The 27,059-nt window shown below is 44.1% G+C and overlaps 1 protein-coding gene across 1 annotated transcript; it reads right to left on the reverse strand.

Moving 5' to 3' along the window:
- Positions 1 to 395: 395 nt before the first annotated feature.
- On the reverse strand, positions 396 to 23,054 carry Hddc2 (HD domain containing 2). Its single transcript, XM_075946447.1, has 6 exons — positions 22,922 to 23,054; positions 21,581 to 21,702; positions 19,927 to 20,029; positions 15,240 to 15,308; positions 5,330 to 5,468; positions 396 to 741 (listed from the first exon to the last, which is right to left on the reverse strand). Exons 1-6 carry the CDS (start codon positions 22,988 to 22,990, stop codon positions 644 to 646), a joined length of 600 nt encoding a protein of 199 aa, XP_075802562.1. The 5' UTR covers positions 22,991 to 23,054; the 3' UTR covers positions 396 to 643.
- Between the last annotated feature and the right edge of the window lie 4,005 nt (positions 23,055 to 27,059).

The raw sequence follows: 27,059 nt of genomic DNA on the forward strand, positions 1-27,059 counted from the left end.
CACTGGCCTCAAGAGCATCTCACCTGAGTGAGGGCACAGGACTACCGTACACAGTAGTAACTGCACCCCAAGAAGAAGAAGCTGTTCTGAAAAGTCACTATAATAGTTATAATAATAATAGCTGGGCAGTGGTAGCACAGGCCTTTAATCCCAGTACTCAGGAAGCAGAGACAGGAGGATCTCTGTGAGTTTGAGGCCAGCCTGGTCTACAGAGTGAGTTTTAGGACAGCTAGGGCTGTTACACAGAGAAACCCTGTCTTGAAAAACCAAATGAATGAATGAATAAATAAATATTTAAAAATGTTCTATCTTCCAATGAATCTGCTCTTCAATAATATAAGCTAATAACCAAGCCTAAAGAAGATAGTTGAAAACATTCAAAACTGAAGCCAAAGTCTGGAGTGTTTAATATTTATTTAATTCACAAAACAAGCATTCTCCTCTCGAGCCTTAGCCCATGGCATCTTCCTGACCAGTTCCAGTTCAGTGGCTTCTTTTAGGACCGGGGTTATATCATACTTGTTGCTCAAGTCCAGACAACAGAAGATAGATTCTCATCTTGGGAAATCTTCAGAGCCACAGTAGAAAAACATGTTCCCATGAAGCAAAGAAGAAAGTAGGGCAGCAGAGCCGTGAGGTGCACTCAGGAGCCCGGCTCCACAGAGGCCGAGGCTATGTTGACATTTCTCTCTGCCTCCAGTTCAGAAACAAGCTGGACTATCTCAGGGTGACTGAATTTTCCTGGGGAAGGGGAGACATTTCTATATTAACAAGAGAAGACACACATTTCTTTAGTTTGACCCCATGGCTATCAGGGATTCTCTTCTGTGAACTTGGCCATATCTCAAAGCAGGAGATTCTGGGTCCCAGGAACAGGAAAAGGAAACCACTTTAGCCAGAGTGCAAGGATGAGAATCAGGCAAAGAATCATCATTTAGTCTCTCAAGATGTAGAGGAAACAGCACCAGGCAGTCCCTGAGTGTCTCTCCCAGGGACTATAGGGGAAGGTTGGGAGTGAGAGCCCAGACGGCAGAGCCATCTCTTCCAAAACTGCAGTGAATTAAGGGGATACAGTTCCCACATAGAAAATGGCTGGCTGGGTGGTGCTGGTGCCTGCCTTCAATCCCAGCACTCAGGTGGTAGAGGATTTCTGAGTTTGAGGCCAGCATGATCTATAGCAGAGTTCCAGGAAAGGCAGGATTATACAGAGAAAGCGTCTCAAAACAAAACAGAATAGAGAAGAAAATGGCCCACAGGAAGACCATGGTACAAAGAATATAAGCTCTTTTTGGTTAAGATCTCAAGTAGCTGATGTCTGTCATTGTCCCTATTCCTCAGTCCTCCCCAGGCTTCGGTTCTGGACAGCGACCCATCCTCATCTAGTATAAACCATTACAGATACCTAGTATAGGTGGCCAGCTAACAAGCCCTGACTACACTGACCCATGAGGCCCTCAGAGCCTTGGCCCCAAAGCCATTTCTCCAGTTTCACCTCCCACCTTTCATTTGTCACCCAGCCCGACACAGACTCTGCTGCTCCCCAAAGCAATAGGGTTCAGAAAGCAAGGGCAGAGCTATGGTGTGAATCAGAGAAAAACCCCAAACTAGAGCCTGAGGTCCCCTTCAAAACTGCTGTAATAGGGCTGGCGTGATGACTCAGCAGATCAAGGAACTTGCTGCCAAGTCTGTAAACCTGAGATGAACTTCGGAGCCCATGGGTAGGAGAGGACCAACTCCTGATAGTTGTCTTTAACTTCCACACGTGAGCTATGATGTGCCCCATCTACTATCAAGTAAATAAATGTAATAAGCAATTTCAGTTGTAATAGATGCAGTTTACATGTTTCCTCATACTCCTTTGATGAAACCTTTTCTTTGTTAATTAATGATTTTTAAATTTCTAAAATGAAAATATAATTATATCCTTTGCCCTTCCCTTCCTCTAACCCTTCCCATGAACCTGACTTGCTAGCTGTCTTCATCTTTGCTCTTACACATATGTGCTTAGGAATGAGTCCTTTCCTTACACATATGTCGCTGGGACACTGAGAAGTCATTTCTCCAATCGGCTGCATTAGATTGATTTATTAACTCTTTAATGGAAGCAGTGTGCTACCCTGAAAACAGGAGGCTCTCCTTCAGCTGGCTGTTGACAAGCCACCGTCTCTCAGGGATTAAGCTTCTTTCTCAGCAAAAGACACGCTTCAAGCCAGACAACTCCACTCACATAGTTTGATTTTTTAAAATTCTACTTGTATTTCACTCTCTGTTTTTCCTCTGTGTCTATAACAAATGAAGACAACTAATCGTAAAGCGCAAAGACGGCGCAAACATGGCCTGTGTGTTAAATTACTGTGAACTGTGCTCCTCGGAACCCAATTGTCACGAATAACATGGGCCAGCAAGCCATGGAAGTCAAATGCCAGATGGGAACCATTCCCGGCTCCGTGGCTTCTGTTATAACCACCTGATCCCACTTGATCCTACTGCTATCGTATTATTAAAACAAACTCAGACAACACATACACAAGGGGGAACGCCTCCAGCAGGTAGAGTTACAAGTTCGTGTCCTTGAAGGAGAAGGCAAACAGCTGTGCTACAACTAGACCCAGCCATGATGCGCCACCATCCGAAGCCATGGGGCCAAGCAATCACACACTAAGACTTCTAAAACTCTGAGCCAAAAGAAACCTTCCTCATTGGAAGTTGGTCATCTGAGATGTTGTGTTGCAGTAACTGAAGCTAACCAAAGGATAGAGCCAGAGGGAGACCACAAGGTTGTAGCACACTGAGACCAAGTGCAGACTGAGCAAAAAGGGAACAATGAAGTCTCAGAGAGCGGATTAGGAAAGAACGCCAGAAACACGGGTAGCAGCAGGTCCTCAGACTTTCTCGGTCAGCCAAAAGTGTCGGGAGTTATGTTTTAGAAAGAGGAAAGCCAGGTGTTTTTAAAATAAAGATATCAGCCTAGGGCATAGCTCTGAAGCACTCACCTGGCATGCACAAGGCCCCAAGTTTGATCCCCACTCCACCCCTCTCTGCCCCACCCTCCAAAGATGAGCTGATGCCCATATGTACAGGGAAGGTCACAGTGACAGTCCAGTGTGAACTGACTTCCCTGTCTAGAGCAGAGGGAATGGGGCTGGAAGAAGAGAAAAAGAAACTTGCGGTCAGAGTGGCCAAGTGGATTAAGGCGCTGTGCTCAGAACTTGAATCAGCTTCATCCACATGAAAATAGTATTTTGGAGATTAGTCTGTGAGCCAGGACTTTCATGAGTTTGGTGAGGCCACACAAGGGTCGTGGCAGGTCAGAGAAAGGCCAGTCCTTGTAGCCTTCTCAGGGAAAATAGAGACTGGACTGACTGATCCACCAGGGCTCCCAGGAAATGGACAGGGAATTATATTTGAAGAAGCCATAGAACATCTATCTCCAACAGTGGGTGTGGCTGCTTGCTTTTAAAATGATAATTAAGGCAGCCGACAGTGCAGGTGGCTTTCTAATCAGGTCCCAGGATTTCCTCCAGCATCCTCACACAATCCTATCTATCATGCAGGTGCTGCTAATGTCACCATTCTATATTAGATGGTGGGATCTGGAGCCTCACACACGCCAGGCAAGTACTCCACTACTGAACTCTATCCCTGGCTCTTATTTTTGAAAACAAGAGTCTTACTATTTAGCTGAGCCTAGCCGCAAACTCGACCCTTCTGCAGCTACCTCCTGGGTGCTAGGATTACAAGCATGCACAACACCAGGCTTAAGTATCTCCATTACAAAGAAGAGAAAACAAGACTTAAGAGCCTTAGTGATTTATTAGATTTACATGGTTATATGTGGCATAAGCAAGACCCAAACCCATGTCTCATGAGTCTACGGCTGTGCTATGAGGTACTATACTGATGGTGACATCCACCTGGTAAGATAATGTGGAAGTGTATGTTACTCTGCTGTCTTTGAATTGTTCGACTGCCGAGGAAGAAGCAACAGCTGCTAAAAGATATTTGATTATAAATGCTGCTGAATTAATCCAACCTATATATTTTGAAAATGCCTTGACTTCAAAATTTAAGTCAAAAGATACGTTACTTTGAAGAAGAGATTTTGCTTTTGTTTCTGCAGGAAATGAGAGGCTGTGAATTCATTCTAGATTAAGAAAAATAAGGTTTGATCAAGGAAGACCCCCTGAAGAATCTCTGATGGGAACGGGTGGCACAAATGATCCAACATTTCAGAGCACTTATATTGCAGTTTCCTCTATGTCTACATCCAGAACAGCCTCAAGACTGCTGGCCAAGGTAATCCAGGCTAACAGAATACTCCAGTAAGAACTTGACCATAATCCTACATTTTCTTTGGGTCCCCATAAGATTATCATCAACCCCAATCAGCAGGAAGTAGCCTAGAAAACTATGTCCACATTCCCAAAAAATGGATTATGGATGTTTGTCTTTGTTTTGAGTGTTGATTACAAGTTGTTATGGATAATGGTCAGGAAAAAAAAATTAAAGCTGATTAGATTCAGGGTTCTTGTTGACAAAAGAAAAAAGGGGAAATGCTATGGGATAATGCTCTTGTATACTGTAAAGATTTGTCACTCGTATTGGTTTAATAAAACACTGATTGGCCAGCAGTCAGGCAGGAAGTATAGGTGGGGCAACCAGACTAAGAGAATTCTAAGAAGAGGAAAGGCAGAGATGCAGTTGTCAGTCAGAAGCAGAGGAATCAAAAGGAAGCAAAATGATAATGCCGTAGTAAGAAAAGGTACCCAGCCATGTGGCTGAACATAGATAAGAAACATGGGCTAGTTGTAAGAGGTAGTTAGTAATAAGCCTGAGCAATAGGCCAAACAGTTTATAATTAATATAAGCCTCTGTTTGTTTATTTGATTGTGGGACTGGGTGGGATAGAAACTTCTGTCTACATGTAAGACTTATTTTAAGTCACTCACTATTTCTATCTCAAAGCTCACAATTCTAAAGCACTACCATATTAGAGCCATTTCCCATGCATTATCTCCCTCTGAAAAGCAATTCTGGACTTAAGAAAGGAGTTTTGGTTCCTATTTATCAGACAAGGCACAGGCTCTGAGATAGCAAGAGATCACCAGCTGGCAGTTGGCAGAAGCAGAATGTGAATATGTTGCTCAGATGTCAAAGTGGTGATGTCCTTGAGTGCCACTGGCATCTCAACATTTTCTTTTCAGATGTTCTTCTTGAAAGGTCAGAAGAGGGAACCAACAAGGGGTTTGCAACTTATGGACCATCAGTCCCCACACTAACATTGAGCCCAACTAAACCAACAACGTTTATGAGTTTATGAGCATGATACCTGCTGTGGAATCATAGAAGTCTTGAAGCCTCCCAGGTTTATTCTCCATGTCTTCATATTCTGATGCCTGAAGGATCATTTCACACTGGTCCAGCTGCTTCACGAATCTGGCCTCTGCACTAGACTGGGTCTCATATTCCTAAAGAAAGGGATATAGAAAGGACATGATTAGACTGCCTCACTAGGGAGTCTAGGGAATTTCCTATTTGGGTACCTGGAGTCAGAGTCACAGCTTAGGGAATGAGTGTTCAGTACCAAATCATTTTTCCAATGTGTACTGATAATTAGAGACTCTTGACTTCAGGGCACAGTTTAGCACTAGGATATCATGCAAGATAACAGTCCACAGATGCCACCCAATGCTCTGGAAGCCTCTCAGATGAACACATCTTCAACACTTGCAAATTCTTCTCTTACTGTTTTGGTTTCCAAGACCAACATTCTTTTCTTTTCTTTCCTTTTTTTTATTTTTTGGTTTTTTGAGACAGGGTTTCTCTGTATAAAAGTCCTAACTGTCCTGGAACTTGCTTTGTGGACCAGGCTGGTCTTGAACTCACTGTGATCCACCTGCCTCTGCCTCCCAAGTGCTGGGATTAAAGGTGTGCACCACCACTGTCCAGGAAGATCAATGTCCTTTTTGAAAAAAATGTATGTGCATGTGTGTCCACGTGTGTGCAAATGAACATGTTTGTAAGGATGTCTATCTTGTTTGAAAGAGACAGGATCTCTTATCAGCCTGTGGTTTGCTGTGTAGGCTAGAAGGCCAGTGAGCCCTGGAGGTCTGCTTGTCTCTGCCTCCCTGGACTTGGGACTGACTGCATGTATAATTTCTCTATACTTGCTTTCAGTCTGCCTGCCTGCCTGTCCTCTACTCCCCTGCCACCCACCATCTATCCCCTCTGTCTTTCCCTCCCTCCCTCCCTCCCTCCCTCCCTCCCTCCCTCCCTCCCTCCCTCCCTTCCTTCCTTCATTCCTCCCTTTTCTCTAACACATGCTCTGGGGATCAGACTCAAGTCCTCAAGCCTGTAAAACAAGCATGTTACAAACTCCCTTATCTCCCCAGCTCTAAGATCAGACCCTTTGGTCTACTTCAGTTGAGTAGAAGAAATCTAGTTAACTTCAAGATTTTTTTTTCATTTTACACTTCTCAAAGTTTGCATGCTCTCCTCATTTCACTCAGACTGCTTCTTCCTCTAAGCTAATTACTACCTTTGCTAATTACTTTTCATTACAAGTTTACCTGGAAATCTCTGGGCTTGTGATCCACCTAGAGCAGTTAAGTCCCCCGGGTTATAACTACTGGGGACATTAGAATCTATGAATTTTATGTGTGTCGGTGGCAGGATATGGTGAATGTGGTGGGAGGGGGGGAGCATGTTCACCTTTTCTCTTTGCCCTGTCCCCCCACTCCTAAGTCACACAGGGAATTCCAGAGGGCTTTCTTCTCCAAGCAGAACATTCCACCTGCCACAAGTTCCAATTAAGGCTGCACAGAATCGTTCTTCTATTAAGACCAAAGTATTCCCAACCAGTTTCCCGAAGAATCCTCATTTGTAACCCCACCCAGATGTGTTCAGATAACAAGCCTGTCATGCTTTCTCGGCACTGACACATGGTATAAATCACTGAGGTTTCTTAGGTTGTGTTCAAAGCCCTTTCCTTATAAAAGCAGCCATCTGAATTTGGCAAGAGCTGAATTTTACAAAGTGGAATCATTTAAACATGAAGCCCAATATATTTTGCTTTATCTCAAAGATACTTTTAAAAAATTACATTTAATTTAAGTGTTCATTCACATTCATAGCTATATCGTTCTATTAAATAAATTCAAGTTCACAGTTTAGTCAAAGGAAACTGAATACTCTAAGCAAATCAACGTAAAACTTCTTTTCTGCTCAAAGTGAGGAAAAAAAAAACCTTTCAGAGTGTTAAGAAATAAGGTGCCTTGTTGTGCTGGATAGTTCTTGTCAGCTTGATACAAAACCAGGCCCCCTGGGATGAGGGACTCCAGACTGAAGTGACTCTATCAGAATGGCCCAGGGGCGTGGTCTGTGGGGCATTTTCTTTATTAATGATTGAGAGGGTGCGGTCCCACTGAGGGTGGTGCCGCCCCTGGGCAGATGGCTTCGGGTTGCGTGAGAAAGCAGACCAAGCAAGCCTGTGGGCAGCGCTCCTCTGTGGTTGACGCCTCTGCTCGCGCTTCAGTTATTATCCTGACTTCCCCAGTGATGAACTATTACGAGACCAGGTAAGCCAAGTAAACCCTGTCTCCACCAAGTTGGTTTTACTCGTTGGTATTTAAGAAAAAATAGAAAGCAAACTAACACAACTGATTGCATAGAGAATTCTAACAAATTTACAGAATATTTTAAACAACATGCAATCTGTTGGATTTTCCCCCTAAATAATTCATTGTAAAGGCATTCTCTAATTTTATCTTTCAGTAAAAAGGCATGGGTCCGGGGGATGCCTCAGCAGTCAGAAGGTAAAGGTGCTGCCACCAAGCCTGACGACCTGAATTTGATCACTGGAACACAAACGGTGGAAAGAATAAACCAACAACCATAAGTTGTCCTCTGACCTTCACATACATGCTGTGTCATGCATGCGTGTGCACACATGTACATGGATAATAAATAAGTTTAATATATTTTTTAAGGTCAGAGTTTAGCAAAGAGCACTGTAGACCGAGCTCTAGGGGTGAGAAGTCTTCTGACATTTAAGGAACCACAAGAGTGGTTTCTCACATCAGCCTGAGAGTCACAGGACAGAAGAGGAAAGAGAAAAGGCTACAGATGGAAGTGAGGGTCTGTGCCTCTGGGGCCTGGGCTTCCTGTATGGAATCTCGGCTACTGTGCATCACGGGCATCAAGGCGAGGTCCAACAGGAAGAAGCATACTCAGATTTGATGCCCAGCAAGATCACTTTAACTTGTAGTATGGACAGCAGTTCAGTTAGAACCCGGGGAATCAGAGTCCAAGACTTTGTAGCATCAGCAAAAGTAAGATAATCACGGCAGCATGGCTAGAAAAATATGGGAGGATTTGAGAAATGCTAATGATGAAGTGAAGTAAATACAACAAATCTATATGCAAGTGAGATAGCCCACCTGCATCCACGAGCCATGCTTAAGACCAGCATCTGTCTGAAGACAGCACTGCAATACAAGAGGGGCTCAAAATAGGCAGCGAGAGTTCTTAAGCTTGCAGACAGACACTGGGAAAGCCAGATCCTGTGCACCCTAGCAGGAGATGAGCACGAGGAGCTACACAAGGACAGTCACCCCTGCCTGACCTTTGGGTCATCCTACCAGGACAGGGAGCCATGACAGCAAGAGAATCAAACTGAGTATGGTAGAGGTTATCAAGATGAAGAAAAAGAAAAGATCTTAAAAAAAAATAGAAAAGGGAAACATAGTTGGGAAGTCTCTAAAAGCAAACCTCCATATTTCCCCCACATTATATAAAAACATGCACAACCAACCACCACCAACAACATTTGCACTGGGGAGGCAGGTCTGAACTGCATGTCCTTCCAAGAGTTCAGGAAATAGGATTTCAAACTAAAATGAGCAACAGAAAAGCACAGTGATCAGATGTCACATGAACTTAGATGGTAGAACGGGAAGTAAAGTCACACACCCCACATTCATATCAGAGAGACATTCTCAGATTTCAAACCAGATCAAACCGACCACAAACTACCTCAAAAGAACTAACACACACACACACACACACACACACACACACACGGTGACATTAAAGAACAACCTCGAAAAACATTAGAGATAAAGGTTATTTTAGAAAGAAATCTAAATGATGTGATCTAAGAGCAACTGAGCATGATAAGTGTGCTGAAGAGAACTAAAGACAAAAATGGAGTTTAGAAACTAAGGTACAAAGGGTTTCCGAGATCTTGATGAAGATTGGCAGTTGGCCAAAAAGAAAAAGAAAAAGAAAGAAAAGAAGTAGTAGAAAAGAAAAAGAAAGAAAAACTAGACATCAATAAAACTTCTCTGCAATTACTTTTTCCCCCTAAAGTATGCTGAAAGCACAGGCTAAATACCTAAGGAAATTAGCTCAGGATAACCAATAAAAAGATACATTCTAATAAAAATTACCAGACAGAAGAGAAATTCTTTGGACTCCTATATAAAAATAGAATCTGTCACAGAACCAAAAAAAATGATGATTAGATGTTGACAGCAATGCTTTAAGTCAGAAGAAAATGAGAGAAATATACTCAAATATATTCAGGAATAGAAAATGTAACCTCGGGACTTTATATCCAGAGAAACTGAATTTTATGGATTACAAAATAAAAGTACAGAGAAGCTGAGTAAAATATAAGAAGTTAGAGAACATTGCTCTAGCAGCCCTTCCACAGAATTAACAACAGACAAGACTCAAAAAAGCAAACTGCTCAGGAGTTGACAAATACTAGAAGTCAGCGGTCTGGGTGGCACGTGCTGACGTGAGGCAGATGTAAGGCCATTTCTGCTGCCAAGGAAGTCATCACATTCAATCATATTTTCTCACCTTTCCTCTAAGAACTGCAAGCAAAGAGTCAATGAGTCAAACACAAAACTATACAAGCTGCAAAATGAAAACCATTAGAATACTACCTTCCTGCAACCTCCAAGGTTGAGAGGATACAAGCATAAAGAAAAAGCAGTTATTACACACTGCCTCTGCTCTAGAAGAGGAAGGATCTGGGAGAAATGAGGCGGACTAAAGTCTCATGTAATAGCCAACTTTAGTCTCGGACAATTTGTACTCTGAGGGTTGAAAAGAGTCACCTGAGTAGAGTGTACAATCACAAGGACAGGTCACACGTGGCAAACCATGTTTTCCCACAGAGGCCTAAAAACAAATAGCAATAACTAGCAGTAATGAATGATTTGAAGTAGACTCTCTCCTTCCACTACACCCGAGAGGGGCAGAAAACACATTCCAAGACCAATTCTGTGCTTTGAAGAAACTGAAGCCACATGACTCTTGTCTTAATTTTCTTAGTGTTTTCTCTCAGGTACTCAGAGTTCTCCTCATATGAGTTCATGTACGTCTTGAATGGGCACAACACCCGCCTACCATGTTGTCAAAAGGATCCAGCTTAAGTTTAATTAGTTGCTAACCTGTATCAAATAATAGAAGACCTCAGCAAAGAGTATGCAACTTTTTTTGGATTCAGTAGATAAGAATTTTCAACAGATAATTTGAAATACAAAGAAATAAATGAAAGGAGATACTTTAGATTCAAAGAGATCTGAAGGACAAATTAAGTTTAAAAAATATACACAAGATTGAAGCACAACATCCAAGGATGAATGCTAAGATGAAGAGGGCATCCAAACAATTTCTATGAAAATGAGGGTGGTGGTTATTACAGCGGGCAGGGGACTGAGAGGCTAGGAGATAGTTCGGGGATAAGAGTGTTCGCTGCTCCCATAGGAGGATGTGAACTTGAACCCCTGAAGATCTGCAGCTGAATGTATCACCCTGAGTGCTGGCTCAGGGTGGAGACAGAAGGAAGTCTGGGGCCTACTGGCTGCCAGTGTAGCTCCAGGTCAAGGGGAGACCCTATCTCAAGGAAATAAGGTGGAACGCAATAAAGCAGGACACATGGCATCCTCCTGTGGTCTCTGCAGATGCACTGACAGGTATACACACACCTCTATATCACACACACACACACACACACACACACACACACACACACACACATATATAAATGGAAGACAAGCAGGAAAAAATATACCAGAGACCTGAGGGATGTAAGCCACACAGAAGCTGCAAGGAATTTCAGCAAAAGCAGTGACAGGTGGCGCTAGCAGTCAGTCATACTGCAGCGAACTTCAAAGAACAGAGTTGGGGAGTATGGGCAAATCTTTACCTGCTTAGTTATGAAGGGAAGTAGAAAAATGTGGCAAGCGGGGAGACCTGCTTCAAAAAAACGTTACAGACATAGACCTGCAAACTCATACAGAGCTAAGAAAGTCCACATCTATGCAGTCTCTGCTTCTCTAATTAAAAACAAACAAGAACCGAAGAGACAATCTGCTATAAAATGGAGAGAGAGGTAGCAAGGCAGGTGGTTGAAGGGAGCAATGGACACCCCGAGACAGAGAGGGAGGTGCCTGAGCCTCTTCAGGAATGTGGCACTAAGGTGGGAGGGGATCCCACACAGCACTCTGCCACCTGCAGGTGGACTGGAAAGGGCAAATCACCCAGTGACTCAGGCTAGGGTTTCCTAAGCAGCAGAACTAGAAGGCAGCCCTAGGTCCTGAAAGCAGAGGAGAAAGGGAGGAAAGTCGGGAATGCTGGCTCCGAGGGAGGATCTATCTGTGAGTCTGCCTTCCATCTCATCCTTTCTCTGACCTCCTGGTGGCTTTTGCTCTTGAGTCCCGGGAGCCTGGCATTGCTCTACTCTACTCAGAGGACAGATGAGAAGACATTTGGAAAAAGGGAACATGTTAACCCAACTGCGTTTCCAACTGACTGACACCCGACAGTACTGGGAGAAAATTTCAGGCAGAAGAGAATGCCCGGATGGGCACTTGGTTAGGCATTTTGTCTGGCACGCTGGACCCACGTGTGCTTTGGGGATCCTAGGTCATTCTCTAAAATGCAGTGCAGGTGGCAGGGAGACAGTCCGCTGTGATGTTCTCACAACCCAGCACAACCACAATCACAGCTGCCTGTGGTGCTTTCAGACACGAGCAAAATGGACACACTTCCTCCTGGTTTACGGAAACATCATTTCACCTTTATGGTGGAAGACAGATTACAATCCTGAACGTTTAACCCCTTAAACCTCTGGACTGGCAGGTGTTTATAATGCTGAACAGCTGTGGTGACCACGCGTCAGCATCAGCCTCCTGGTATTCTTTCTGCAGCTAGTATTGCCCTAAGCTCTGTTCTAGGTACCAATTTCCTAAACCAACATCAGGACTGAAGGCAGACAAGATAGGGTGTATGGATTAGAGACAGGGGCGAGAACGCACAATGTTCTAAACATTTTACACTAATTACTTTAATCCCCATGTCTATAGACTGCCATATCACAGATGAAGAAATGCGGGCATGGAGAAATTAAATTGCTCTAAGTCATATAGGTAATAACTAAAAGAACACGTTTGTGGATAAGTAGTAGGATACCAGAATCCATAAACTATCATTGCCTAGGCATCAGTTACTATGTCTCCTATTGTGCTGAAAAATCCCTGTCTGCCCGGGACCTTAAATGTGACCTATGACTGTGACTTATATAGAAACAGGGTCTCTGAAGAAGTGACTGAGTTGTAATGTAGGCCCAATCCAGGAAGCTGGGACACAGATACAAATAGGGATGTAACCACGCAGCTGGTGGGTGGGAACCGGAACGAGCAGGGAATGCCAAGGACACCAGTATTCTTTGATAAGCTCATCCAGTCAGCCAATGACATGTATGAGATGGAAAAACCATTACCTATTTGGGAGTTATCAAGTGTTTTATATCTTTTCAAGTCAAAAATTCTAAGTAACTGCAATACTTGACTTGGAAGATATGATTTTAAACCTGTAGAATTTGCAGTAAAATTTTCAGTCCGTTGCTGGTGACTAAGAAAATAATTCTATAGATGCTGCCACTGTGTTTAGAACAAAAACAGGTAAAGGCGGGCAGATTCTTATGAAGTTTCCCAAATTCTGGGAGTGTTTTGTCCTTAAGAGATAATGGAATTCACTTCACAAACTCATGCCTCTTCTTTTTCTCTGCATGGATGATGCGCAGCCTTACTCTGTTACCTGACCTAATGGAGGATGCTTCTAATGCTACACGGAATATATGCTGAGACGTTCCCCAAAGAACCCTGGCATATTGTGACAGACAGCTTCTGCAGCAGCTCCAGCTAAACTCCATGCACACCAGCCCCGACTGAATTCTCCTCACCCGAGGTAATTACTAAAGGTCCACAGTGTCTCAGCAGACTCCAGCAATTCCTTATTTTAGAACACTAATACATGGAGTGCATACCATAGATGGCCTCTAGCAAGGAGCCTAAGGCGGCACTCAGAAATCAAACCTATTTATCCGCAAACGCCATTAACTTTCACACGGTAAGGGATGAATGACGACTCAAAAAGCCCATGGTAGTTGAGGTTCAATTCTGCTTATATATAGACTGAGATCAGACTAAGGATTTTAAAACCTAGTTTTCTAAGCGTGTTGAGCTTCTTAGTTATGGATGATCAGGTGGACCTGTAGGACTCTCGTTTCCTAGAAGCAAGACAGACTAACTAGAATGAAGTAGCTTACCTGTGGGTGTTCAGGCTCGAGGCTCTGGTCCCTGTGTTACACCCCACTGCCTAGAAAGACTGACTTCGCCCCATATTTGAGTCAAACCACTGCAAGGACAGGGCACTACCAACTCTGATGCTGCAGATCATGGGGTGTCTAGGGAAAATTCAGGGTCCAGTTCTAGACACGTCCCATTTTCCTCCCAAGTGACAATCTGATTCAGCATAAGAGGGAGTGGGAAGGTATCTTCAGGAAAGGCAGAGAAGGGTAGGAGCTTGGATAAGGGAATGAGATTCAGAGGCAGAGGTGTCAGAGAGGGACTGGATGGGAATGAGGGGGATTGCCGGAATGGGAGAATTGACAGAGGGTATTGGGAAGGATGAAGAAAGGGCTATCCAAGAGCAGGAAAGAGGGCAGGCTGAGGGGCTCCATCAAGGAGATGTGCTTTGGACAGAGGAACCAGTAGAAAACAGAAAGAATGACAGAAAACATTTAGTCCTGCTTTTTCATCCTCCCTGCCCTTTCTTTTCAGCCTTGTACACCCTTGGGTGAGCCCAGCCTACGCCTTTCACCTTGATTTCACTCTGTTCTTTTTTCCCACCCCAAGAAAGGGTTTCTCTGTATACCAGCTCTGGCAGTACTGGAACTTGCTTTGTAGACTGTCTCCCAAGTGCTGGGATCAAAGGCATCGCCGCCACCACCCGGCTTCACTTTGTTCTTTTAGGGATGGACAACAGACTCACTCAGTAAAAGAACAGTATTCAAGGTCTCAGATCTACAACTCGGTACGATGCGATTAAATCTCAGTTCTGAACTCTCCCAAAGCCATGGATCCAGAGGACGACTTCAGCTGTCATCCCTCAGATGTCATTTGCCTTGTTTTAAGAGTGTCATTCACGTTTTAAGAATCAGAAACGGGCCGGGCGGTGGTGGTGCACGCCTTTAATCCCAGCACTCGGGAGGCAGAGGCAGGCGGATCTCTGTGAGTTCGAGACCAGCCTGGTCTACAGAGCTAGTTCCAGGACAGGCTCCAAAGCCACAGAGAAACCCTGTCTCGAAAAACTAAAAAAAAAAAAAAAAAAGAATCAGAAATGGGGCCTGGGTAGATGGCTTAGTCAGTTTTCCTTGCAGGCAAGAGGACCTAAATTCAACTCCAGGACCACGTGAAAAAGCTAGCCAGGCAGCACACACTTGTAACCCCAGGGTAGATGTGGTGGGGGTCATGTGAATCCCTGGGGTTCAGAGGCCATTGGAGACCCTGTCCCAAGAACAAGGTGGAGGACACCTAAGGAATGACGGCTGAGGTTGACCTCTGGCCTCCCCACTCACACATACACACATGCACCATGACGTGAACATGATTGCGAACACAGACAAGAATTAGGTGTGGGTACATGGCTGTGAACAAAGAAGTGGGAAATACAATACCCACTGTGAGCAGGTGCTGCAGTGGTAAGAAGAGTAGGAACAAAGACAATGAAAAGTTTCTGTCAGCACAGAGAGATTTTTGTAGCAGCTGAGGGACAAAACTACAGTATAGAGACCGTTAGTATAACCTTTCCAACGAAAGCACGGGTAAGCCATATAAATTTAGTAACAGTTAAAAAAAAACCAGTCTAGTATGTATACTCACTTCCCAGAGTTCATAGAGCTCCTTCCTGAGGTCCTCTGGCAGCAGCTGGGTGATCTGCTTCATAGCCTCCTGAAATAGGAAGCCATTAATTCCATTACATTCGCCTTCATCGAAGTCAGTATCTAGCCTACAACTAGCCTACAAAAGCCAAACAAGGGACTCAGATTCCTCAAAATAACCCCAGTAGAATAAGCAGGCCTTTACAGGTTCCAGTTTTTTAAAGTACTATATTCATTTTTTGTTATTTTCATTATTGCAAAAAGTTAAAAGCATGGTATAAAAAGTCAGTCATTGTCACTGACATAACAGAAGTCCCAGTTTTTGAGGTACGCAGATTCCCAGAATGCACTGCTGAACACAGACCTCCCTATAACCTCAAGAGGCTGCCCAGCTGAAAGCACTGTCCTGTCCTCTGATTGTCCACATAGTGTCCACAACAGGACAATGACCAGTGCGGTCAGAGTGACTGTGTCCTCAGCAACCGTTTGAGGGGATGTCCCTGCAATTCATGCCTGGCCATGCTGAACCTTTCCACGATGTATCCAGCAGTCTAAAGACGCCTTTGTTATCACAAGAAGCCTGAGAGATATCCAAAATTCAGGAAAAGGAGAATGAAAAAATAAGAGGCGTCCTTTGTAAATACTTCTAAATCTCCCGTGGTGTCCTCAGTTTCTCCCTTGGCTTCAATCATCCTAGTATTTTTCCAAATAGCACATTTTTAAGGTCAATTAACTTCCCAATGGCCTTCTACACCTTCACTATCTCATCCTGTATAGCCCTGACTCTGCTCTACTCCAGTGTTAACCAGAGGTCAAACCCTTTGAAAAGAATAAGCTATAAGCATCAACTTCATTAATAGCAATGTCTTATATAAAATAAAATGAGTTGGAGAAAAGCGATGAAAAGAAAATGAATATTTGTGTGGATATTTATATGGTATTGGAAGGAAAAACGTCTTACAGCATACATCCGTGTCTAGAGCAAGCAGTATATGCCAGTACTAGTAATAAGCTCTTACAAGTGGCATGACCATCCAGGGAGGCCGCTCAGTCATACAGCTGGAATGTCACACCATGGAGAAGCATAAAATGGATTTTACACTTGCACTTCTTGTTCCCTTATTGTAAATCTCAGCAATATACTTGAAAACACACATTTTTGTAAATTGTCTCCATACACAGATTACTTTTGACTATACTATTCCAGAAATACATTATTTCTTGCTTGGTTTTCCCTCCACAAACATTTGTATGCAGCTTGTATATGGAAGTCCAGTCTTCTTGTCTTTGGAGAAGACCGATTCTGGCCCAGCAGCTATTAATTGCCTATAGCTCTTCCGGTAGAGGTGAGGGCTTGTGAGATTTGGCTGACTAAACAAGACCCCACAGTAACACTAGCCGAGAATTACATTTTTGAGAGCTCTCAGTTAATATTCCTTGTTTGATGGCTTATATCACAGAATCATGCCCACCTTCAAAAATGCTATCAACCTCACTGAAGATCCTCGTCAAGGGCCAAGACCTCACTTCTGTGCTTTCACGGTGTCATTCAGCCGTACATACTGGGTGACAATGCCCTTAGCTTCTTCCTTTGCTAGCAAACCATGCCAAGAATTTGTTCCCACTGAAGTGGGAGCAGCTCTCACCAAATCCACAAGTCTCTCTTATCTGTTTCCCGGCAATCACCTGCAAAGCTTGTCCTCCCAACCCTGACACGGCTGAGTGGTGTGGTGGCTCACTCAGATTCTAGATCCAGACTGGTCTTAAACCTTGGCTTGGCATTCACTAGCTGAAGACCCTAGACTCGGCCATTTAGCCCTTTTGTCTTGCAGTTTCCTCATTTGCAAGGTGGCACCTTCCTAAGAGGGTTGCATGGTCTGAACGTGGGCACACACAGTCCTTATAAGTCAGCATATGAGTCCTCAATACATATTCACTTTGAGTTTTCACTTTCTCAACCTTCCAAAGACTCCCGTAATGAAGGAAGGCCTATTCTCCTTTCACCCAGTTCGTTAGCCACTTTGTCCCTCACAGATACGGGAGAAGAATGACTCCGCAATCTATTTGAACAAGCTTCTCTCTCTGCAAAAGAGCATATAGCTGGCCACTGCTATATCAGCATCTAAGTCCAGCCCCGTAATCCTCATGATGCCTGTTAAGGCAACACTGGCAAGTTTGGGTTATAATAAAAGGTTCATGTTATCACGGTGGAGGAAAGGGTTAGACACAAGCGTTGCTTTTGGCCCCCTTTCCGAGTTCTGTCTTCTCTGCCCTCATTCTGCCTTTCATCTTAATATAAAATATCTTCTATAACAGTCATTCTTCAGTACACCAAGTAGTCGTCCTTCCTCTCTCCCTCCTCAACTTATATCGTGGCCAGCCACTCAAGAAATTTCTGGGCAAATGATGCCTCTGGTTCGCATTATGTATATTTCTCCTGAGGCCAAGAAGCCTTCATTTAATTATCTTAATGCATGACTCAGAGAACTGAGTTTTGTTCATAAACACCATCTGTATAAGGAATCCCAATCTTCCCATGCCCAAACCCAGATTGACAACAGGAAGATGTAAGGGCGCACCAGCTCTTTTCAGGCCCCGGGTTTCTCGGCCAAGAACTTGACGTTCCTAAAGACGTTTCTCTGGTCCTTCTGCCTCTGACATTTATTCCTCTGAATCAGCAGGAGTGGGCAGCAGCAAGGACGGCTGGGGCCAGAAACGCTTTTTTTCCTAACCAGAATGTGGCAGGAAAGGAGTCAGCAGCACCTTGCGATCCCGCCTCGGGGTGACAGGAATCAGGACCCAGCCGGTCTGCAGAGTTGCAGGATTCTCCCTCTGTGGTTGCAGTTCCTTGACAGTGTCTGTGGTTCTTTTCCAGAAGTTTCTGGCAGGGTCTTCTGTGGAGAAAATCCTCGTGCACTGTCAGAGGGACAGTGTATCTCTTCTCTGTCATTTCCCGTGCCTGCTCCTGGGTCTAAGGCCACGGTTTTCACTCTACATCCATACTCGTGTGGAAATAGAACCAACATCCTCCAGCCACTTCAGGAATGAGATTTTTTTTTTTTTGTCATTCTTTTCACTCAGGTGACACTTCATTACCCGTTATCCTCTGGCTAAAGTACCAATTCCTCAACAGCTGAGAATTCAGCAGCTTGCTTTGGTTCTGTGTGCATTCTGTCAAGCAACTTAATAATTCTTTTTCACAACAGTCTAGACCTACATGGAGAAATATTTCCTTCCATCATGATAAACAGGCTGTATTTTGGACCTGTGGGTCTTCTGTTTTTTGTTGATTTCATTGGTTAAATAAGGAAACTGCCTTGGCCTTTTGATAGGACAGAAAATTAGGTAGGTGGAGTAGACAAACAGAATGCTGGGTAGAAGGCAGTGTGGCAGACGCCATGAAGCTCCAGCCCGAGATGCACATAGGTTAGAATCTTCCCGGTAAGCCACAACCTCTTAGTGACATACAGATTATTAGAAATGGGTTAATTAAAATGTAAGAATTAGCCAATATGAGGCTAGAAATAATGGGCCAGGCAGTGTTTAAATGAATACAGTTTCCATGTAATTATTTCAGGTGAAAACTAGCCAGGAAGCTGGGTGGCGGGAAGCGGCCCACAGCTCCTTTGACAGAAGAAGAGGGATGGGCCTTATGAGACCACCAAGGTGCCCATATTTTAGGGTGGGTTGGAACCTAAATTAGCCCCACTTCTTTATGGACTCTTCCTGCTTCTAGATGAGCAAATACCCTATTGGCTACTTAGCTCTACTCTCCATCAGCTCGGGAACAGTTACTTAACCCTACCTTCTCTATTAAACCACGTCAGTAAAGGCGTCCTCACTAAATAACTTAGAACCAATCTCAAAGGCCTCCAAGAAGTCATTTGCAGTAATGGTGGTGCTGAAATCCATTCCTTCAGCTCTAAAGGACGAAAGAGTGAGGGATGGGGAGGAAGGAGGAAGAGATAAAGGGGAGACTTCTTCATGGAATTTTTTGTCTCTGCGTCAACAAAGTTTCTTTTTAGCCCCACGCTCACCACTAACCTTCATTTAATATCTCATCAATGCCATTTATTTCTATGAATGCCAATGCTTTCTTTTACTTTTTAAATTTCTAGCCTCTAAAGGACTAACTTAAAATGTACTAAATAGTAATTATAATACTAAATATATTTGTGAGAATCTCTCTTCGAATAGTTTAAGTGTGTGTGTGGGGGGGGGAATAATTTCCGCAAACAGACTTAACCCCCAGCTGCTGGTACGACCCTAACGAAAGCCACGCCAGCAAGAATTGAAGCCATCACGACTATTGGTTCCTGTGTCAAACCAGGCGAGAGCAGGGATGTTGCCATGTTCTTATAGAAAACAATGCTGAGAATCAGCTAAAATCAATTTGCTGGCCAAGAAGTCCTTGCTTAGAGAAGTCTGAAAACAGACGGTACAGGTAACACTTCAAGGCTCTCTTGAAGACCTCCCCTCACTATAGCCACCAAACCTAAGCTGTTAAGTACCATAGTCTATACAGACTCAGCTAGTTGTCTATCATAGGATGAGTTCCATGGCAACACCTTGACCCTCAAACTCTAAGAACATCTTCTCCGACCTTCCCTGTTTTCCAACAGGGCTAGTGAATTCTCTTCACTTCAGCGAAGGGTTTTCCTCATGGCTTTTTGCAGATCAGCACCAACCTCTTCTCGCCTATGCTTTTCTTCTTTGGGGATGTTATCTGCTGGTGTTATGTCCCCAACGATGCATTCTGCCATATCGTGAACCAGGGCTAGGCGTATACATCTGATCAGGTGAGAAACGTTGAATAATTACACAAAATTACATCCACTACAAGTTTCTTTCCTATACTATTTTTAAACTTAATAATGTGTTTTTTCTTTCTTCCCCACTCATATAGACTAATTTAATACAATATTTTCTAAAGTAATTATATTCTACCAGCCTGCATTAGTTCTGAATTAAATTACTTTTGAATATTTAACACAACACTTGAGAGTATAGAGCAGACTGAATTTTTTTAATGGTTGATTTCATAATTCTCACTTTAAGAAGTTCCTAATTTCAAACCACAAAGCCAGGAGACATTTTACAAAAATTTAGAATTGAGTATTTCCTCCAATGTCCTAATGCCAAAAGGATCTATATATAGGGTGATGGGTAAAATCGAACAGATAGGGCTTTAAATGTGGCTACCAACCTTACTAGCTACAGGAAGTTTACCCGATTATGTATTAACTTAAACGCTCCCTTTTGCTGTCCTTCATTTTATCATATAAAATGGATAACAGGGAGATACAGCTTGTAGAATACTGGTCTACCAATCATCAGGCCCTGAGTTGGATGCCTAGCATCAGAGAAAGGGTATGAAAGAATACTTCATAGAGGAGATACAAAAATCATATCTCATAAACCATGTTCTTGCTCCATACTAGTCATTTAACACATGGCTACCCTTATTAGTCTATGACAATAACCATCAGAATGACCAGAGGCAAGCAATGAAGTAGGTACCTCAGGAGGGGAAGGGCACAGTGTTTTTCAGTCCTGCTGATCAACAAAGACCTTGAAGCCTCCAGTTTCTTTCTAGTCCAGTTCAAATGTCAGACTGCGTTCATCTCAAACTGACTTCATTTTGTTTGGGGCTTTTTTTTTTTAAATGCCAAAACTCCTCTACATTCCGGAAACACCATCTGCAGAGCAACAGGACTCCCCAGGGTCCCCAGGATCACTTTGCTGTAGTCAGCTTGACTGTGTTCTGTGTTTCCAAAGTACTTTGTTTTCTCCCCACCAGGACTTTGATTGTGGCTCCTCTGTGTGTAGCCCTCTATAACTTCGAGACTTGTGCCAACTCTTTAGAAAGAATGCAGCTCTGTGGCCATCCCATCCATGGAGATCAAGCAACAGCAGGAGAGCTCCCCACTGTTAGAATAACCGGCTAATTCCCTCCTTTACCTTACTCTGTGATTTTCACTGAAGCCACAGCAATTCATTTGCTGTCTTCTATGTAAACTCTTGCCCTGCGGTCCCTAAGCATTTTAAAGGGTTGCTGAGTAACTAAAGGGGTGCCTCCTTAGAGCATCTATGTACTCGTTGCCATACAGCCTCAATAGCATGACCTCACAAATGGCTACCATTATTCATAAAAGCAGCTAGTCCAAAAGCAAAATAAATATGAATGCAAAGACACAATTTTACACATACTCACCTTCAAGGCCCTAATTTCTTATTTATTTCCACTGACACCAATGCGCATGCTCTATCAACAGAAAACCTACTGTAGTTTGTAACTGAAGCAATCCTCACACAGAGTCTAGAGACCTTCAAATAACTTACCGATCCTTGTTAAGGTGGTCATCTCTGGTCACCATAGCCATAACCGCCATCCGGTACATGTGATCTGACACACTCTCTGGCTTTTCCACATTCCTGTATACCCAGCCCGTCCGCGGGACTCTCTAATAAAGAAGATAAAGAATTAAACAAATACCACTACTAGAAACGACCACACGACCAATAGATGCTCTTCAAGAAAATGTCAGGGGATGACCACAGAGTCAACCAAGTCATGGTTTCAAACCTATTTTTATTTATATAAGACCAATGGTGGTGGCGAACACCTTTAATTCCAATACTTGGGAGGCAGAGGCAGGCGGTTCTCTATGCGTTCGAGGCCAGTCTGGTCTACTGAGCAAGTGCCAGGACAGGCTTCAAAGCTACACAGAGAAACCCTGTCTAGAAAAACAAAAACAAAACAAAAAAAAAATGCTTTATTTAAACTAACCATAGTGATCCATACATCTGAAATCAATCAAACTGGTGAGTGAGCAAAATGCAATTCACACTATACTAAAGTTCAATAGTCATCACTGCACTACTGAAGTGTAACGACGGGACAATACAAAGGTTTTAGAAAGAAAGGCAAAACTGGTGGTAAGCCTGGTGCTGCATACCTGGGATCCCAGCACTCAATAGGTGGAGACCCGAGTTCCAGGCAGCCAGCTGTACTATCAACCTCTTCTCTAAACAAGTACTTCTTAATTATGAAAAACACGGGGCTTTGCTTTGTTATTTTTCCAAACTACACGAATAGTAGATTTTTGCTATCCAAAAACCCATTTCAGAGAAGAAAACAGTAGCATGTTTTGTACCTAAACACGTGACAGACCGCCCAGATGTGACACAGAAGGAATATAGGAATTCCTGCCACGGTCAAGACTTTTATTTGGAACACGATGTGATCATGAGAGTCTGCACTTTCCCGGGGAGTTCCATGCTTCTAAAAAAATTCACGATAATTGTCACAGTTTCAGGGAACCGGTGATCTGGGAACATAGGGGACTCTGCCCGAGCTCTGACAGGCTAGGGCTGATACACGCTGAAACTGTGTTACAGAAACGGTCGCTTCCGGAAGTCATTGCGACAGGGGAAGGTCTCCACTGCTCACGTGCAGGGCTCGGCTGAACGGGTCATGGGCGCCGGGCCCAGAACGGGCGGCGCGGGGCCCGGAGCTTGCACAGGTTTCGGGTCCCGCCTCGGCCTTCAGCTTGGTCCCCGCCAGCTCCTACCCAGAACACCCAGGCCGCGCACCGCGGGGCTGAGAGAGGGGAGGCTGCGTGGGGACGGAGCCTGAGCCCGAATCGCCGCATCCCGGCCAGGCCGCGCCCGCTCGCTCACCTTGAGCTGCCCCACCAGCCGCAGAAAACGCAACAAACTGGCTCCGTGTCCAGAGGAGGCCGAAGCCATGCTGGAAAGCACCTGAACGGAGGCCCGCAGCCGATCTTGTCCCCTCGGCTCCTCCCTGTCCCCTTCGGCTCCTCCCCGCCCCCCTCCGGCTCCTCCCCACCCTCCTTACCTCCTCCCTGGGTGGACCATCTTATTTCTTTCGACAGCTAGGGCTTGGACTTTGCATGGTCTGTGATAAAGTAACCGTTGTCCACTTTCACCTGGATGGTAGTTTGATGCTAAGAGGAGAAGAGCCTCAGGAGAAAGAGGCTGGATATTGCCTGCAAACCTCGAACTTAGAAGTTCAGTGTCTGATTGGCCTGAAGTGCTAGCTCTAAGGAGCTCCACTTACATCCACCCCCATTTAACAGAGGCACTGGGTACAACTATGAAGGCGGAAATGAGTGGCAGACATACCGGGAGACTTTGGCGGAGGCAGAAAATGGGCTAGGATCACAACCTCTTAATACCTCAAGTACTGATGCATTCCCCCCCCCCCCCCACACACACACACAAATTATCATCACCTGCTTGGACCATACTTGTTTCCGATGACAACTAAACAGTACTAGCTTCTAAAGGCAGTTCATGGATATGGGCAAGATTCAAGGAGAGATGGAAGTGAGGGAGTATGTGGGAATTCCAGTTTTATTTGTAACAGGTAGGCTTATTAATATACATGCCGTGGTCCTGATGAGCTAGATATGGTTTATCACTGTTTCTTACTACAAAACACGTCTGTCCTGTCTTCCTTTTGAGTCAGACTATTGTACCAGGAACTATGCTAGAGAATTTCACGTCCACCATTGCGTGCATAATCATCAAGGTAAAAATATAGGTATAGAGTAGATTCTACAGAATGCTAAGCCAGCATCCGTGAACAAGACCCAGTATTATAGTCAGCTCCACAGTGGAGTTTGAATGTTGGGGTACGGTGTAGTGATGGAGCACAGCAGGCCCGAAGCCCCAAGTGATCTCCAGCAACTGTTTGGATTTCTATAAAATAAAAGCCCAAGCTTCAGATGCCAACACTCACCATGCTGCCTTGCTCTGCTAAGTTCATGTGTTGAAGACCCTATTCCTGTTTCTATTATTGTCCCTATCTGCTTTCTCCCGATAGATGACACCGGTAGGCGCTCCTCCATGTGCCCCCAGAGTGTTTTGAATCTGACGTCATCACAGTCAACATGCCTGTGAAAGTGGCTCTTCAGATTATAAAACCTGTCTGGACATAATCCAACAGGATTCCAGGGATCTTAAATAGCACCTTGTTTTCCTCTCTAGTTCGCAGTGTGAACCTGGGAGAAACTGGCCTGAAAACTAGGCAGACTAAAACTTCATGCCGTGGCCAACTTTATTCAGCGACCAGACAGTTTATACTCTGAGGGTTAAGAAGAGTCACCCGAGTGAAGTGTACAATCACAAGGGCAAGCTGGATGTAGCAAAACTGTGCTTTTCTTTCTTTCTTTCTTTCATTTTATTTTTTATTGATTTTTTAATTGAGCTCTACATTTTTCTCTGCTTCCCTCCCTGCCTCTCCCCTCCTCTTCAAGCCTCTCCCAAGGTCCTTATGCTCCCAGTTTACTCAGGAGAGCTTATCTTTTTCTACTTCCAAGTAGATTACATCTATGTGAGTCTCTCTTAGTGTCCTCATTGTTGTCTAGGTTCTCTGGGATTGTGGTTTGTAGGCTGGTTTTCTTTAAAAACTACCTATGAAAAAGTACGTGTGATATTTGTCTTTCTGGGTCTGGGTTACCTCATTCAAAATGATGTTTTCTAGCTCCATACATTTGCCTGCAAAATTCAAGATGTCATTATTTTTTTTCTGCTATGTAGAACTCCATTGTGTAAATATACCACAGTTTCCTTATCCATTCTTTGGTTGAGGGGCATTTTCAGGTTCTGGCTATGACAAACAATGCTGCTATGAACATAGCATATGTATCTATAATAACAACAGCTGGAGTAAATTCTCTCCTCTGCGACACACCTGGGAAAAGCAGGAAAACACATCCAAGAACAATTTTATGTTTTGAAGAAACCGAGGTCACAAGAGTCTTCTTGCAGTTTCTCCTAAGCACTTAGGACTCCCCTGACACAACTCCATTCTTGGACTATGTTCTGGCAGCACCTATCACTTACATCAAGATTTATCAATAAAAGGAGATCATTCCTATTAGAATAGGAGCACAGGAAACAGGTTGGGGGACAGGGAAAGATCTCATGGGTGCCATGTCTTAAACCCCTAGCATTACTTAAGGATCCCTTGTAAAGGGACGCAGTGGTTTTCAGAGATGTAAGTAAGCCTCAGGAGTTTAATGCAACTTCTGATGGGCAAAGAGTGCTAGTGGATTATCACTGTGCAGATTGTGTATTGTCCCTAGAGAAGCAAGGCAGTGTAGACCGGAAGGGAGTACCACGGGCACTCTCCTGCTGACTTCAGTCTCCTTGCTTGTGTAGCAGCTATTTAAAGTGGGCCATGGAGTTACAATCACTATTATTACTATGTTGTCTGCAAAGAAATTTGCTCAAGGCAATATCTACAAAATAGCTTATTAAAAAATATTTCATACTTTCAAGGACTCACTCATTTTCTTAGTGATTATAAGTTCTCCAAAGGCAAAGGCTTTACAGTGCAACTAATGAGTACTGTAAGACCTAATCCTGAGGCTCCAAACGCACCCCAGAAACACTGTTCAGGTCCATAACTGCATTAGTTACTCTTTTGTTTCTGTCGCTGCGGGGTGTGCCCCTTGGACTGTGTCTCACTGTGATGGTCACCTTTAATGGTCAAGGTGACACAATCTAGAATCACTTGAGAAAAGTATCAATGAGGGGACAGGTGATGTAGATTGGGTAGGCCTGGAGGGACATCTGCGAGAGACTGTCTGGATGATGCAGGAAGACCCAGCCTGAAAGTGACTGCATTGAAAAGCACAAAGCCAGCAGAGCGGCAACCGGGCACACACTCACCCGTTGCTCGTTTCTCTTGACTCTGGATGTGCAGAGACGATGTGACTGCTTCTCTAGGCACTGTGAGCTGGACTGTGCGCTAAAACAAATCCTTTCCTCCCTTCTGTTGTCTGTTCTCAAGGCGTTTTATCACAAAGTCCGAAACAAAGCTAGGGCGGCCTTTTCTGTGCTTCCTGTCCATGAGGATGCTCGCCTTCACCACCCGCCCCAACCACGATGGATGAGCCTCTGACACCCTGAGGAAAAAAAATAAAGATTTCCTTATGTAAGATGTTTTTCTCAAGCATTTGGGAACACTGGCACAAAAGCCTGATAAGTACAAAGAAAAACCAAACCAAATCCTATGGGGTTTAGATTACAGTTGGGGGAGAAGACTTACATGAGGGGATGCCCCAATATGTCAGGTGGTGTGATGTGACCACTGGTTGTCAATTTAATCAGCTTTTTAAAAACACTTAGGGAATTAAAGAAGCACGCTAGACAGAACTGACTTAGAAAACCCTGCCCTGAACGCAGATCCAACAGGTGGGAGAGCCTGACTGTGTAAGGAAAGGGACAGAAATGGAAAGAGTGTAGTCATATTCTCTCTCTCTCTCTCTCTCTCTCTCTCTTCCTCCTCCCCTCTCTCCCCCTCTCTTCTCCCTTCTACCCTCTTTGCCTGCCTCCCTCCCTCCCTCCCCACCTTCGTTTTCTGACACGGGGACCACTCTGCTATGCCATATCCTTGCCACCATGGTAAATTAAAACCCTGGCACTGTGAGCCAAAATTAATCTTGCCTTCTGTTTCATCACAATAACAAGAAAACTGCCTAATACAGATAGTTAGACGTACGGGGGTGGGGGGGATAAGATAGCTGGGGATATGAATTATCAGTTACATAAGGTACGCTGAGGCATTCCCATTCTAAAGTGATATTTGAATAGTGTATCCATGTAAACAAGCAAGGCAGGGGGACAGCTGGGAAGAGAAGGTTAGGAGAAAAGACTTCAGCGGGCAGAAGACTAGGTGGGTGAACACAATATAAACACTCAGAAGTCAAAGTACACGCAGTACTAACTAGAGAAGTTGAGACAAGGGCAGAGTGGAAGGCAATGAGATGGGAAGGCTCTGGTCTCA

This window comes from Microtus pennsylvanicus, chromosome 1 (genome assembly GCF_037038515.1).
Source record: "Microtus pennsylvanicus isolate mMicPen1 chromosome 1, mMicPen1.hap1, whole genome shotgun sequence".
Lineage (NCBI taxonomy): Eukaryota > Metazoa > Chordata > Mammalia > Rodentia > Cricetidae > Microtus > Microtus pennsylvanicus.

Bases quoted from the DNA above. Each gene is read 5' to 3' on its own strand.
- Hddc2 (XM_075946447.1), bottom strand. From the start codon at position 22,990: ATGGCTTCGGCCTCCTCTGGACACGGAGCCAGTTTGTTGCGTTTTCTG. The intron at 21,703-22,921 runs GTGAGCGAGCGG...CTTCTTTATTAG, and splicing joins GGCTGGTGGGGCAGCTCAAG to AGAGTCCCGCGGACGGGCTG. The intron at 5,469-15,239 runs GTGAGTATACAT...CCCTTTCTTTAG, and splicing joins AGCTCTATGAACTCTGGGAA to GAATATGAGACCCAGTCTAG.